Source organism: Phodopus roborovskii, unplaced genomic scaffold (assembly GCF_943737965.1).
Source record: "Phodopus roborovskii unplaced genomic scaffold, PHOROB, whole genome shotgun sequence".
NCBI classification, from domain to species: Eukaryota; Metazoa; Chordata; class Mammalia; order Rodentia; family Cricetidae; genus Phodopus; species Phodopus roborovskii.
In genome coordinates, this window is record NW_026126549.1 from 24,053,972 (window position 1) to 24,070,215 (window position 16,244).

At 44.0% G+C, this 16,244-nt stretch overlaps 1 protein-coding gene across 8 annotated transcripts in view; it reads left to right on the forward strand.

Annotated features, from left to right (window-relative positions):
• Nedd4l (NEDD4 like E3 ubiquitin protein ligase) overlaps positions 1-16,244 on the forward strand; it is a 313,745-nt gene that overhangs the window by 269,545 nt on the left and 27,956 nt on the right. For 6 of the 8 annotated variants that reach the window (XM_051201148.1, XM_051201150.1, XM_051201154.1 and 3 more), the window contains 7 exons: positions 1,790-1,864; positions 3,437-3,496; positions 8,063-8,194; positions 8,650-8,769; positions 9,755-9,952; positions 14,711-14,788; positions 15,987-16,041. In XM_051201148.1, the coding sequence (XP_051057105.1) occupies positions 1,790-1,864; positions 3,437-3,496; positions 8,063-8,194; positions 8,650-8,769; positions 9,755-9,952; positions 14,711-14,788; positions 15,987-16,041 (718 nt within the window). The remainder of the gene's footprint in view (positions 1-1,789; positions 1,865-3,436; positions 3,497-8,062; positions 8,195-8,649; positions 8,770-9,754; positions 9,953-14,710; positions 14,789-15,986; positions 16,042-16,244) is intronic. The other 2 variants (XM_051201149.1, XM_051201153.1) reach the window with 2 other exon arrangements.

Below are 16,244 nucleotides of genomic sequence, written 5' to 3' on the forward strand. Positions count from 1 at the left end.
CTGTGGAAAATCAGGGACCCTAGAACCTCCCGGCCATACTCATACTCAACACACCTGTATGTTCCATTTCACAGATAAGTAGGGCCAGATGTTTAAGTGGCTGTCCCTAGCAAAGCCTGACTAGGAGATAGAAGAGACCCAAAAACCCAATAACATATGAACTCCTGAGGAGAGAAAGTATGAAACCATGGCCCTGGCATGATGGCGACACTTGAACTAGGGCAGTCGGCCATCAGAGAAATACTTTGTACAAGTTTTCAGGCCAGTGAGAAGGAATGAAATCAGTCACAGGGAACTTTGCAGCTGACAGTGTGAGACTGCAGGGCAAGCCCGTGGACCATTCTTGAGTGTGTGCAGAGTTAAGACCAAATGTACACACCGTGTTTCTCGAGCAATGGGATCTAAAGATGTCTGGGAGAAGATGATGATAGTCACATTGGAAATGACATCCTCATGTGACAGTCGTTCCTATGAGCACACTCAATGTAAATTATATGAGGGCCACATAAAGCATAAAAGCCACTAAGTACAAAATTAGGAGCCCTTCAGTCACGGTGTTCTGCTTTTAAAAGAAACTGCTGGCCTCTGCTGCATGAGCCTCAGGGATTTCTTGTTAATGTGCTTTCACATTAAAATTCTATGAATGTTTTTCAAAAAGAGAAATACCACTGAGATGAAAATTTAGTACTAAATGGATGGAAAAGAGGTTGCATTTATATGAGATATTTGAGTCGGTAAAATTGTTACTATGGAAACAGCATCAGCCACAAAGCCATGTATTTAAAACGTATCAAAGAAGAAATTACTGAAATTATAGCAGCTATATACCATTTGTATAAACCACGTGGGAAAAATAATCCTAGTTTTCTGTGCTGGTTTAAATTAGCATTTGTCACAATTAGAGTAGAACGCACTTGTATCTAGTGCTTCCAGAAGCATGGCATATACTTAAGTTGCAAGTGTGATAGCATATCCTTAGGGGACTTCCTCCAATTTTGATGCTCAGGGCCACTCTGTATTCAAGAGCAATGGGTCAAACTTTTCGCTCAAGGATGACTCCACACTACCCACTATGGGAAGGCATGAGTAGTCCCTGTTACCACCACAGAGCTTTGGTTGGCTTTATCTTAATATTTGTTACTTTAAAATATTAAAGGTCACATTGCTGTAAGCTGTACCCTGGGTAAGCATGCTAGTGAGGAACCTGTGGCTTCTGTCTGTGACCTTCTAGGATATTCGTTCAGATCCATGAGGCTTTGTTTACCAATATAGAGTTCAAATTAGTGATGAGAACATTATGTATAACACACAAGACTTTGGGTTTGCCTCACAGTTTGCTCTACGCGGTGGTGGTCTGTAATGAAGTTCCACTTGGAAGCTAAATATAAACCCCTAACCTCGCATGTCTAAGGGCAGATGGTCTTGTAGTTCCCCTAGCTCACTGTCAACAGTGTTAGTGGCTGATAGAGAGCTATGTGTCACTTTTCCCCCTCTATTCTTGACACTTGAGAATTTGCCCAGAGCTGGCATCCCAGGTAGTATACAAGAGTGCTGACCTCTTGTTACTCCTGAATGTTGTGGGGGCCTATCTCTTTTCCCTTCCAGTAGTCTTGGCCTCCTTTTATTTTTAAATGCTGGTCTGCTAGGAAACACTGAGAATTGAAACAGAGTTCTGCAAGGACTTCCGTCATTGCTCTGAAAGAGATGTCAAAGAGCAGTGCATGCAAGTCCCCAAACTGATTCTGAGAGTGTTCGTTTTTAATCCTGACTGTCTTTCCCTCTCCTGCAGCAGAGAGAGCCCTCGTCCAGACTTCGGTCCTGCAGTGTTACCGACACGGTTGCTGAGCAGGCTCACCTACCACCGGTAATAAATACTCACTTCCAGTCCTCAGCTGTTTTTTCAGCTTTGATTTAAAATCTTCAGGGCTGCTGAGAAAGAGTTTTTCCTGGGCAGATCCATTCACCCTATAAAACAAGATAGTTGAGATATTTTAAGTAAATTGTGCAAGCTTCCAAAAATGCCAAAAGCTTGCTTTGGTTTCTCACTCAAAGTTATGCATTTCTGACATGTGTATAGGCCTATAACTGTGTGGTCCATTCAGCAGCTTTAGCTGTGGTCCTGGTATATGAACCCTGCAAACACATTGGTCAGGAAGAACTCTTCCAGCAAGACAACCTAATTTTTCCTACCACCTTAGAGTGCCTGTGCTAACTACAGTAAAGGCAGCTCTGGGAATGAAACATCAGCTTCCATTTGCTCTCTCCTTCCTACAGCTGTGATAAATCTGAGTGCACGCACGTGGGTGTGGTAGAGGGGTTTTTGATTCCAATATATGCTAAATATCAAAATGGAGGGCAGATGGGCATTGCCTCGCAAGAAAGAATTGACAAAAATGTGTTTCTTCTTCGGGAGGTGGAAATATTCTGTGGTTTTAAATGTTCACCATGATATTAGACCTTGGCCTTTTGTTTGTTTGGATTTTGTGGGTTTTGTCGGGGAGATGGGGGTTAAGACAGAGTCTTGTTCTATAGCCCAGGCCAGCCTGGAACTCTTCAGGCTAGCCTCAAGCTTGCAACAGCCTCCTGCTTTTCCTTCCTGAGTGCTGTGATTGCAGGCATGAGCCGCCATGCCTATGTTTTTATTGTTATAAGTCCTCCTTAATGTCCCACTCCATTATGTATGAACTTGAAGGCAGGCAACAGATTTGAAATTTTTGAAAACATCTTCCTCACTGTATACATTTTTTACCTGACTTCAAATGACATTTTCCGCTTGGGTTTTAGTATTTTATGGTTACAAATGAAGTGATGGTTTGCCAGCCAAAATAATAAATTCGGTTGTGGAGTCAGTTCACTGTAAAGGCTGGTGAATGACACTCTGAGTGGATCTAGTACCAACCTCCCAAAGCAGAACCATACACTGTGATGAACTGGTGGGGACCCTTCTCGCCCTGATGATTCTGTGACTTTCCCGTAGAAATCAATTGCATTCACTCTCTTCAAAATCGGGGTCAATGCCCCCCCCCCATGGAGTCCCTTTGCCTGGAAACCATGACTCCACCTTCTCTCCTTGTCCATAAGATGCTATGCATTCACTGACCACCTGTGGCCTCTTGGAGATTTGCAGATAAAAGAATCTTAAGTTTTGGATTGTGGAGCAGGAAACACCCCTTTGAAGTGGCTTTTAGTCACTCCTTATCAAGGATGCAGCCTAAGCCTCTTTGGGTTGATATGGTGGTACAGAGAGGGTATGTGCTCTCCTCTCTTTTGGCTGTTGGTCATCGGTATGTGCTCAGCTTCGTTTGGACAAGGTGGAGATTGGGAATCCCGATCTCATGTCGCCTGGCACAGCATCGCCGCAGCAGTGATTCCTGATTCACTAAGCAGTGGATGGTCCCCCAAATGCAAGTTACTGATGTACATTATCATTTAACAGCCCAGCACCCCAACTAGGCGAGCGCGGTCATCAACTGTCACGGGTGGTGAGGAATCAACGGTAATGACACAAGTTATGGGACCCTAATGGTGAAAGGCTGTGGGGGTATTTATGATTTTGATTATGGTGAATGAGTGCCCCCCCAGTTTCAAAATAAGGTCAGTTTCTATGTGGCACAGAGACACATGCGTGTTTCTCATCACAAACTTCTCATTTTGGGTTCTTGGAAGGTACTGGGTAAAATGAAGTCATTTTTAATCCTGTGTAATTCTAGTAGAAGCACTGTCAAGCCTGGTTAAGTGTGCCTAATCTGAGCCTTTCAAACATAGTTTTGTCAGTGTCTTTGTTCCTGGTTGAGCTTTCTCTTGCTTGCCCTAACACTTGGTTCAACTAGAGAAGCCGTAGGAATAATTTAGGGCTATACATGTGGATCCAAATGTGAGAGAGGCTGTGCATGCCTCTCTATTTCCTATACCACATTTTTTAAAACAGGGGCCAGATTTTTCTGTATCTCCATCATAACTAAAAACCTTGCTCTACTACAAGGATTTTGACTCATCGGAATGGACTTGTGTTTTTATGATTTCCAGGGCAGGGAGCAATTAGGATATTTCAATGCAAGTATCCACTATTGTTGTTATTTTCTTATTTTGATTTAAGCTTTATTTAATATTTATTTCTTATTTTGCTTTAAGCTTCTATGTAACTTTAATCTAGCTAGCTGTTTTTGTTGTGTTGTACTTGATCCTTGCAGGCCTGCCTGTATCTGATGCTTTGAACTTAGATGACCATTTGAAGAACTTTTTTTATTGTACACGCTCTGGCTACTTTTTATTGGTGAATGACTTTACCTACCCAACAGCTGATTTACTGAAGAATGTTTAGAATTCAGTGTTACACAGAGGAAACTCAGATTGGCCATCAGTGCAGAGAGCACAGTGGAAGGTTGCTAAGCAGCCATGGCTTGCTTAATAATCATGTACTGGAGAGCCAGGCCCCACCTCCAGCAGATTTCAAAGAAAGTCTGCTTGAGGTAGTTGATTTCCTACTGTGTGCTGAGAGACCATTCCATGGGGTGGTTGTGTTTCTTTATTCTCATAAACATCCTCTTAATGTAGCATCTGTTTTTATGTTTAATTGGATTTGCAACCTGCTTATAGCTTTGGAGAGTTAGGATAGCAAATGATAGCAAATGTCAGTGCAACCTGAACTGCTGTAATGCCAGACTTTTTACTATAGTAAAAAGATGCCCGACAAACAAGGTCATCTGGCTCCTTGCCCCCTTCTTGCCTGTGTCCTCCATCAGTGACTTAAAACATGGGTTGGGTTTGCTCTTTTTAAAGACTTGGCAATGATAGTTCCTAAATGATCCTCCCGCCCTGATGTGCCATGGTTTCTTGGTACCTAGAAAAGTTTGAAAGAACCAAGTCTATTTCCCTTCCGTCCTCTATTTCCTATTCTGTCTCCTAGCACGGTTTTTCCCTCTGACCCCCTCTTTGATGCATATGCCAGGCAGAAACATCCTGTGATGTGTCACCTCACTCCTCCCTGAGCTCTTACAAGCATGTGTGTGCTGCAGTTATATGCATCAGCTTTGTTTTGTTTTATTTGGGGTTGGGGGGGGAACATGATGTTGCAAATGCTCAGCAAACTATTTTTAGCTTGTGTTGATTTTTCTTGGGCTGTGTTAATAATCACTTAGTATTCAGTGATGGAAATGCACCACAACTATGCACTTTTCCCTTGCTGAAGGACATTCCCAGCCCACTATGTTGTGGTAACCATCCTTCAATGTAAAACTTCTCCCTACACCATGATGAAGCTCTAATCCTCAGCCAAGGCGTCATGGTCCTTTGATTTATGACAAAAGCCTGTACACCAGTGTCAGTTTCTTACAGGCCACACCAGGGCTCTCCCTTTCAAATAGAGAGCAAGAGAGTCCTTTGATCTTCCCTGAAGAGATTCTAAAAATATCCTGAGATACCACTATGGCAGGGTCTGGATGAGTCATGGAGAATCTACAATGGTCAGTGTCCATGGATAGTCAGATTTTCTCAGTGTAAACATAATCTGGTTCTTCACTGTAGTTAGTGAAACTGAAATGAATGCCTATTTGGGATCATAAAACACAGCAGTATACTTGGTTTGTGGATGAAAACGGAAATGTTAAGTTCAGCATATGTTTGGATTGCCTAGCTTGTGTCTTGAGGTGGCCTGAAGCATACTGTGCTCATAGTAGTAAAAGTGAAGTCTTTTGGCCCCAAGCCTGGTCCTCTTGCACAGAGCTGTCTGGAGAAGCCGAGCCTTGTCATTGCTGGTCACGTGTCTTGGATGGCCATGTTTTCATCATTAAATGTGATCATCAACACGTTGTTCTACACGCTCATTTAGAGAGAACACTGTCAAGGAATATTTTAATAACAGCATCTTGCATAGATGCTACTACATTACCAGTTTCCTGTACCAGTCCCTGTAGAGAGGAGAATGGTGATTTTAGACAAATTCAGTGTTCTCTCTGCTGTCCTCCTAGTTTTGTAGACTGACTAGTCCCGTTAACTGTGGATCTGGGCATGGAACCTGAGTGCAAGAAGTTCTTGCAGCAGGCTGTTCAGTTCTGAGATTGTGAACCATCCAAGTCAGTGGCTTCCAGAGTATGTTCCAGGAATGCCATCACTATTTGCTTATTAAAGTCTTAATGTTTCTAGAAGTGAATTTTCTGAGAATGTATCCATAACTCGTCAAGAAAGGAGAAAAGTAACAAGTGCCATTTAATAGTCCCAGTAGTTTAAACCAGTTTTGGTCATATAAGCCATAGTGAGTGATTCAAAGTGTAGTTTGCCAAAAGTATTACCTATTTGCTTAGCTGTCAGTACATCAGACATTTTGGCCAGTCTAGGTGAAGTCCTTGGAGGGAGGTAGAGCATTGTTACTGGCGTCCTCCATTTAGGCTGTAGACCACTTGATCTGTCTTTCATGGGCATAAGAGCTTTACATCCCTTAGTGGGTGGTTGTCTTGCTCCTGGATACAGGATGCTGTGTCATTAGTTGTTCTTGGAATGACCTTATCCTTTAGATTTGTCTGGGAAAATGTCAAGATGTTTGTCGCATTTCTTTGCAGGAAGGTTCCTTAAACATTCTCTTTCCCTGCCTGATAAACAGGGCTTAGAAATAACCACTGAGTCAGCTGCTTCCCAGTTCATTTTCAAGTTAGTTTTTCTGGAGTGTGCTGTTCGGCGTGGGAAGCAGACAGAGGAAACTCTTCAGTTGCAGTCCTTAGTAACTGCAATATACATGTTCCTGCTTCCTCTAGTTTAGGGTCCCAGGTCCACTGAGGACTCTGTGACCTTGACCTTCACCAAAGAAGTTAGAAGTGAGCAGGGAAGCTAGGGCAGAATGAAAAGGGGGCTCAGTAAGAGAAGAGCCACTTGATCAGCGTAAGTCCAAGAAAGCTGAGGTACCTAAAGGGCTGGTGGGAGAACACTCCAGAGGGAAGGCGGCATTCAGAGAAACGGGGCTGCTGTCCCTCTACCCCCCTTGGTGGCCTTGCTGGGGACTGGCTTTCTGAACCCCTCCCCTGGAGCTCTGCTTCCCCAGCCCAAATACAGCACCACATGTGCAAGCATCCTGGGCTGGTGCTGGCCCTGGACAACCCTTTGCTGTCTGTGTTTCACCTTCCCGTACAGTCTAATACCTGTTCACTCAGGCTGTGTTTCTCAGGCTGCTTCTTACACAAGCCAAAGTCTCGGGAATTCTTTATATAAAAAGATGAAATTCATGCAGGGTGTGGTAGCACATGCCTTTAATCCCAGCACTGGGGAAGCAGAGGCAGGCTTTCTATGAGTTCAAGGCAAGCCTAATTTACATAGTGAGTCCTAGGCCTGCCAAGGTTACACAGTGAATCCCTATCTCAATATGTATGTATGTATGTATATAATGTATGTATGTATGTATCCAATTACAGTCCAAACTGGACATCACAGATTGGGAAATATATACTCTGTGTCTTTACACCACTATAAACATAGCCTCTAGTATGAAGATCCATAGACATGATAGGGTTCCTTGAGATTATGTCCCCATACAGAAGTGCAAGTCACAGAGAAAAGGCCCTGTGTCACATTCTGGCCTATAAGTTTGTGTACACTGGGCCTCAGGAAGAACTATGTACTGAGCATCTGTGGGTAGCCAGCTTTCTAGAAATGTCTGGAGCATTCTTCTTGTGGGCATAAGAGTTTGGGTAGCTTGAAATTCTCTCTCCAGCTATATGGTTGAGCAGTGAACTTCAGCAACTGAACTATGTTATGGTACATTCTCTCTCTCTCTACAGAGACCTTAGTGATAATTGTATTAAAGACCCCAGGATCTAAAAGCTAATCTTGTAAGAATATGAATCCCTTCTTTCTGACAGGAGAGTTGAAATTCTTAAAGTCTGTTTCTGACTTCCTGATACTCTTTGTATGTGGGTTGTTTTGTTTTTGTCTGTTTGTGTTGTTGGTTTTTTCCTATACAAACAGCATTAACTTTTCTTGCCCAGAGAAATATAATTTCTAGGTGTGTGCTACTTTATTAAACTGGTCATAAAACAAATTCTAGTTGTGAAATAATAATGATTTCTTGCACAAACAGCCATCAGTGGCCTATGTACATACCACGCCGGGCCTACCTTCAGGCTGGGAAGAAAGGAAAGATGCTAAGGGACGCACATATTATGTCAATCATAACAATCGAACCACAACTTGGACTCGACCAATAATGCAGGTATGAAGATCACCATCTAACCCAGGCTCAAGGGCCTCAGCAGCCAAAATGCAATGCCCAGCATCCTGCCCTGATGATGTCCGTGCCCTGTTATAAAGGGCCTGTATTTAAGGCATATTCACAACAAAGACATGTGTTACTCTCAGTAGAACAGTTTGGACCTTGAACAATTTATTTTACTGTGACATGAGGCTATGGCAGTAGACAACTCCCTTCCCCACCCCCACATCCCTCTTTCCCCCCAAGGCTAGTTTTTATACTGGCCAGTGATTCATTTTTATTTCTCTTGAATGTGTCTCCCCATCTTTGCCCCATTATTAGGTTTAATTATTTCCCACATACTTTAAATAGACCAGACCTCTTATTATGACTGTGTTATTGTTGGGGTTCATGTTCCTAATCATACACAGGGAGATCCTCATACAAAGCTAACTTGTTTTTGCCTCCCAAAATAGCTTGCAGAAGATGGTGCCTCCGGATCAGCCACAAACAGTAACAACCACCTAGTCGAGCCTCAGATCCGCCGGCCTCGTAGCCTCAGCTCGCCAACAGTAACCTTATCTGCCCCACTGGAGGTGAGAAGGCTGCCTCATCTAACCAAGGACCTGTGGCTTCTCTCCATTCTCTCTTCTCTCTAAGCTGGACTTCGTCCTCAGGCAGCTCCACACTGAGCAGTCACGTGGTGGTGAAGGCTGCGCTGTGAGACTGCCCTCGTGCGTCTGTGTCTTGCCCAGCTAACATTTTGAACTCTCTCATAATCTCCATTCTCATTTGACTGGCGCCATGCTTGGTGACCGGTGCTCATCTCTGCTGGACTTGTACCATTCCTCTTGTGTTTGCTCCTTCTTGCCTGTTACCTCATCAGAACTCATAACTCTTCCAAATAGATGCTTCCGTTGAGTCTTATACTACAGTTATTGCTTTGTTCATATTTTCTTTGAATGTAGGGGCTTCCATTGTGTGGGTACATGCTTCTAGTGTGTATTTTCATCTCTTAAGTCATTGCTGGACATCTGCTTTTGCGCTCTCTTGGTTGTGTTTTAGTGGCAGCTCTGAACCTCACAAATGCCTGAGACTCAGAAAAGCTAGAAGTCAATGAATAAATTAAAGTGCCCGAGGCAAGCTCCTAAGCAATGGGAGTGGGTGAGAGCACTTCTAGACTGGTGGGAATGTGGGGTAACAACTGTCATTCCAGGTGGCTGCCTCTACCGATGGAGGTCTCCTTCTGGACTCTAAAATCTGTCAGTGTGTTCAGTAGACGACGGGCTCTTTGAGAACAGAAGCCCATCTTACTCACTCTGAAATCTCCACCCATAAAAATGGAATTTTTGGCTACCATGATTGGCAAAGAATTGTGACTATTCATCCTTGATATTGTTGCATACTTAACATATAGAAAGATGTATGGTTAGGTTGGTTTGAAAGTAAATGGAGAAATGGGGTTCGGAGGAGCCTCTCCCTTGCTGGTCTCCGGGGAAGAGTTTCTGCGGCACCAGCTGCATTGTGACGTGTTGGATTGGCACATGGCAAAGAGTTCTAACACTCATTATTGTCCCTTAGGGCGCCAAGGACTCACCCATACGCCGTGCTGTGAAAGATACCCTTTCCAACCCACAGTCCCCTCAGCCATCACCTTACAACTCCCCCAAACCACAACACAAAGTCACACAGAGCTTCCTGCCACCAGGCTGGGAGATGAGGATAGCTCCAAACGGCCGACCCTTCTTCATTGACCATAACACAAAGACTACAACGTGGGTAAGGCTGCTGCTTTTATTTGGCTCCGTTTTCACCTCAAGCTCCAGTTAATTCCTTTCTTTCCTGACTCAGTACACGTGGTCCCTGTAGAGGAGTTTCATCGCCAACTCTGAAGCAAGTGTCCCATTGGGCTGCTGGGCGCTGTGGCTATAGACACTAGCCACTGGGGCGCTGAACCAGATTGGCAGTCCTGGAAAGCTCTGGTTTTAATAATTTGTTCCATTCGGGGCGGGGCGGGCAGAGGTGGCCTTCACATTGCTACTCTTTTGATTTCAATTGTATCACATCTCATACTCTTGGTAATTGCATTAAGAATTAGGTTTGGAAATAATGTTTTCCCTATCTTTTCTTGCCATGCACACGCCTTTCAATGGGAGCCATTTTCATTCTGGTGGGCATTTCAGATCAGCACTTTGTATTTCTGTGCTACGTTTTCTTCCCTTTCTTCGTGGATTAAAAGATTGCCTGTATGACCTGGTTCAAACCTGACTGTCCTTCCCAGAGAACATTTTGACAAAATGGATTTTTTTCTTGCCATGCTGATTGATCCTTCCCGTGTTCTGAAATTACACGCATGAAAGAGCCTGTGCATTGCAGCTGGGAGAAGTGAGGTGCCGCTAGGTGAAAGGATGCCTCTGTGTTTCTTTGTGCGGGCTCTTTGTTTCTTCAGAGAACTTTCAGAAGTCTGTATTGGCTTACTGCATGGTCCCTAGCTGAACTTGCGTCTCTTGATCCCAGTAGGTTTTGATTCAGCAGGAACTTAGAGAAAGTGCAGGGATTGGCATTGCACTCCCAGCATTTGTTCTTGCTGGGAACTGATGCGAGTTTTTCCCTGGGTCACTCCTCCATCTTGGATCAACTGTGCCCATGCACTTTTAGTTCCGGTTTCTGGTGGTGGTGACTGTCCAGTTGATGGGACAGCGGCATTATGTTAAAGAAAAGGCTTCACCCACGGTGACCCTGGCTATCATTTACTCTCGGTCTGTGGTGTAATGCTAATTCAGTCCCTTGAGAATCAGCCTAGAGGACAGTGTGCTCCCTGATGTCCTGGGGACGGAGGTGCAGTGTGTCCCCACAAGGGCACTCTTGGCCACTGGGGTAGGCCTGTGCCTTCCTCTGTGGGATGTTTAATGTCCGTAGCTCCCAACACTGAGTGCTAATGGCTCCCATCACCCTCCTGATACACTGATGATCAGGAACTCATCAAATTTCCAAACACCCCACAGTGAGAACTGTTCTCAGGGCCCTTCTCTGATTTTCAAAAGAGGAATTTACCTACCTGCCAAGAGTCTTGCCATTGAGATCTGATGACATTCATTTGGTAAACTGATAACTACTTCTGAGGCATAGAATGACATGGAGGCTTGTTTAACTCACCTTTGAGTCAGAAGATAGTATTACAGGCTTGTGGGCTGAGGCGGAGAGAGCAACTTTTTGGCAAATAGAACCGTGGAGAATGGTTTGGGGTCTTTATTTTTTTATTTTTTGTCATTGACACAGAACCTCGGCTGTCCTTTTGGTGTTCCCATATTCCGTGGTGCTACTGGAGTTCCAAAGCCTTAGCCAGAAACTAGAGCTCCAGCGATAGGGGATAAATATCATAAAAGTCAGAGGATTAGTGAATGGAGCCACTGTGGCTTGCCAACATAAGCTATGATTTTAGTAATGTGAACTAGCTTAGTCATCAAATCCCCTAACCTTTTCACGGCCTTTCACGCCCCAACTGCAGTAAGTGCGGCTGGGCAGGTTTCATTTTAAATAGCACTGGCTTTATTTATCCCCGGCACTGGTGCCAAATGAAACCTGCTTTTAATTACCAGTTGTCTGTTTTCATCCATATTCTTACTACTGACTGATTTGCTCACTTGGACATTTAATTAATTAAAACATTACATTGCTGCGGCCATTGAAAGTTCTGAGGCAACAACTGGGAACCCCTCCTTACCTCCCTTCCTCAGCAGCTGGATATGCTGACAGGGCTGTGTTATCTCATCCAGACAAAGACGCCCACCCATACAGTGTTCTCACCCTGAAAAACAGATTCAAAACTGCACATACGCCTGGACAAAGGATGGGAGAAGGCAGGAACAGAAAAGACACTTTCTGGATCTGGGCATGTTTGCAGTAGCTGTTGTGAGACTCGGAGGCTGGGTAGCACCCTCTCTTTGGATCTGAGAGCTGTAACAGAACAGGGAAAAACAACTGATAGGACAACTTCTTCCCCCTTCATCCTGTGGGTTCTTGAACTTCCCTGGAAGCATAAGAAGGCCCAGGCCAGTGTCCCCTCTATATACGCAGAGAGTATAAGTCTGTTTGAAGCATGTCTACAGTGCACAGCCTTTATACACACAAGTGATAGAGGCTGTGTGACAGCAGTCTAACTGGAATTAAATCTGACCATGCTTTTTAAAAATAGTAATAATGGATGGCTTTGGCCTCACCAGCAACATTGCATGTTGGGAGCCACTAGAGACCTCAGCCTTGTCACCCACCTGTTAAGGGAGCAGCTAAGAGCATGCCTGTTAATATATTGATGTTTTTCACATGACAAGGCATCAGCCTGTTTTTACAACAACTTAAGTTAAATTACAGCTAGCTACCCAAGTTTACACTAACAGAACTGACTGTAGCCTAGGCATGATTGCTGAGAATACAGGAAAAAGCACACAGCATTTTTTAACCAATTGGTATACCTGTATTTTATGTTTGTTTTTTTTTTAAATCAGGTATCAGGACAGGCAACCTTTTATTTCCTTCCTCTCTCCCTCCCTCTCTCTGTCTCTCTCTCTCTCTCTCTCTCTCTCTCTCTCTCACACACACACACACACACACACACACACACACACACACACCCCTACCCAAAGGAAATGGAGGACCAGCCAAATATGTGAATGTGTTCTGCTTGACTGCCTTCTATTCCTGTCATTGAAGACCGCATTAGTAACCCATTTTACCTTTCTTTCAGTATTGTTCCTATCAGACCTTAGCTGTCAGGTCACGTGTCCATGAACTACAGAGACGCCTACCTCCTTGAGTTATCCAAGGGCTTTGGCGGTTATTGCCACATATCCCTTACAGATGGACTCCTGGCAGTTGCAGCCATTATTTTGATTGCGGCTACTACAATAAAATATGAGTCGTTAGCCTGCCCACACTCTGAAGTTTAGTTTGCATCCAAGTCACTTTATCAGACCTGCAAGGCTGTGCTTGTTTAATGACCTTGCCCCTTTCCCTCCCCCAGGAGCTGGTACTTTCCACTATTCTTTGTATCTTTTTTTCTTCTCTGCATCACCTGTCTGTGGCCAGCAGAGCCAATCATCTTGTATAGTTGACTTCACTCCCTGACTGGCCTTACCTGCTAAAGCACCCAGGATTTCTCACCTCATAGTAGCCATTCTAGGCTTTCATAAACCTGACTTGGTCATTGGCTACTTGGGGTTTCAAGGGTCCCTGGCAGGTGTGGTATCGCCTATTCCAGGCCAGAATTAACTCTAAGTGAGTAGATATTGTGAAGTTCATTTAAGTCTACTGTCCAGTTAACCAACCCCAAGTGATATCCTGATCATTGGCTTCTTGGCCTCTCTAAATCCTACATCTTGGCATAATTCTATGTGCTGCAGGGGGGCTGCAGAATACTGGAAACACTACATCTTAGCCTTTTTGAAAGATGCATTGGCTTCAGAGTCAACATCTGTCATGAAGTGCTATGATGATTTATGTCTTCAATTAAAATCTCTGGCTTTCAGAAAACAAGGCTGCCTGTGCTGTTTGCGTTCCTCTTTACTCTTGATGTTTCCAAAAACCTCTCAGTTATATTCCAGTGTGCCTGTCTTCCTCTGTTCATTCTGGAAATTGATAAAGCAGTAAACCTTTTAGTAATTTGACAGGTAGCTCAGCCTTCATTTACTTTGATGAGATGGAGCTAGTGTCAAATGTCTCGGTTTACTTTTTACCTTCGGTTGATGGTGTTATTGTTCTGGTTGACTGGGCATCATTCTGAGTTTTATTGTTTTTTAATTTTTGGAGTTTAAAAGCTGTGGATTGTCTAAGGCCCATCACATTCTAATTGGTTCTGTGTAAGTGAGGGACAACTCCCAACTCCGGCAAGTCAATTTGGGAAACTGGATCTCTGATACTGCTCTCCTCATCTAAAGAAACAGAGACGAGGGATGTGGCAAGATTAGATGTCAACTTTTTGCAAACCATAAACCATGAGCCATGATGCCAGAGTATGCATTTCTCTTTCATCGATTTTTTTTTTCCCCACTGGTCTCCGAGGAAAATATTCTTTAAGGAAAAATTCTTACCAAGGTTTATGTTAAGACATGAATAAGAATCTAATCATCAGAACTCAGTCAGGAATCCCATTCAAGTTGCCTGCTACCACACATATGGTCTCATATGATGAAGCAGGTTGTCTCTGGAATAGCACATGGACTATCTGCTTAGACCGATTCAGAAACATTTGGGGACACCCCAGTTCTCAGGAATGCTGTTCTCAAAGGGTCGCTCACCCCATCTCCCTCTCTGGAGAATACCCATGCTTCCTCCTTTCTGGTTGCCTTCCCCTCCCTGCATCTTCTCTAAGTCCTGGGGAAACAGTTAAACTTACATTGAAGTGTTTGTTCTCCTGCCCTGAGACATGGCAGACAAGCTTTCTCTACCAAGCAGAAGGCTAGGATCCCTCACAGGTGCCTGGGAACATGGAGGAAGGGAAGCCATCCCTCTTAACAGCTGCCATGTACATTTTTCCTGCAGGAAGATCCACGGCTGAAATTTCCAGTACACATGAGGTCAAAAGCATCCTTGAATCCAAATGACCTGGGCCCTCTTCCTGTGAGTATGCTTCAGAGACATGAGGTAGTCTAGAAATGTCTGTTTAGCTTCTCAGTGTTCATGGAGAGGCCTGTGGGTCTCCTCCGGCCTTTGTGGGTCCATTGGTTGGTATTCCTGAGAAGGGCTAGATGTTAGGGTGGTTTGAAAAGCACATTCATTATAGTGTACGCAGTACCAGGACTTGTAAAAGAAGGCTTTTAAATACTAGCCCTTAGTGTAAGTTAGTTTTTGATCCAGGGTATTTGCAAGAGGTGTACACTGCAGCTACCAATTTAGGCAGCATACATTTAGTTTGTAACTTAGCAACTACTGGCTCCAGTCACACTGCTAAGTCATAGGAAAAAAAGCCCATGAAAATACTGTGGAAGAAAAAGGCACAAATAACCACAGGAAGTTTTTCAAAGTCATTTAAATTGTAGATTTTTCTTGTGTTTTTTCCCTTTGTTGTATATTCTTTATAAACTTGGGGGGTTGATTTTTGTGGGGTTTTTTGTTGTTTGTTTTGTTTTTGCAATTTTACACTCAGATACAGAAGCAGAGGCAGGGAGGGAAATCTGGTCGGTTGTGCAAAGCTTTTAGTTCTTCTGTTTAGATGGTGACAGTCCTCAGGACTGGGCTACTCAGCCATTTAATAAAGAATAAAGCCACTGTGTGATGCATGTTTAGATGAGCCCTCCTCCATGTCCCTGAAGTACAGTAGGTGTTTCAACTAAATGAACTTTCCAGGCTGATCTCTTTTATTTAGAAATATAGCTTATGGTTATTGTTTTTATGTGTCATATTGCTTTGACTGTATGTATGCCTGGTGTCCACAAAAGTCTAGGTCCCCTGGAACTAGAATCATGGATGGTTTGTTTTGAGGCGCTGTGTGGCTGCTGGGAAACAAACCCAGGCCCTCTGAAAGAGCATAAAGTGCTTGTCTTAGCCATCTCTCCAGCCCCCTCAATTCTTGAGCAGTTTACTGGGGTTCCCACGGAGCACCATTTCTGGTCCTTCATATATTAAAAGCGTTCAAGACACTTGATTCGGTGCAACTTGTTCACTGTGCCCCTCCCCTGAGTTAGCATCGTTTGACATATTCCAGATGTCCCTAGCAGAGAAGAGTAAAGAAGGGTCCTGGCGTTTTTAGTGTCACCTTGGGTTTGGAAACAGCTAACCAATGTCTCCATTCTCTCCCCCTCCTTTTCCTGGATGCTAGCCTGGTTGGGAAGAAAGGATCCACCTGGATGGCCGAACATTTTACATTGACCATAGTAAGTAGACCCTGCTGTGCTCACAGATGTCACAGGGTACTGGAATGGGAGGGTAACACAAATGTGATGGTGAAGCTTTGTCATTTTATTTACTCCCTGTCCAGGCAGCCAGGTGTTATGTGGAGAGAGTGATACCAGAGAATCAGTGCCCTTATACGGTACTGTGCCTTCCCTCGAGTTTGCTTCCAAGTAGTCCACTGAGC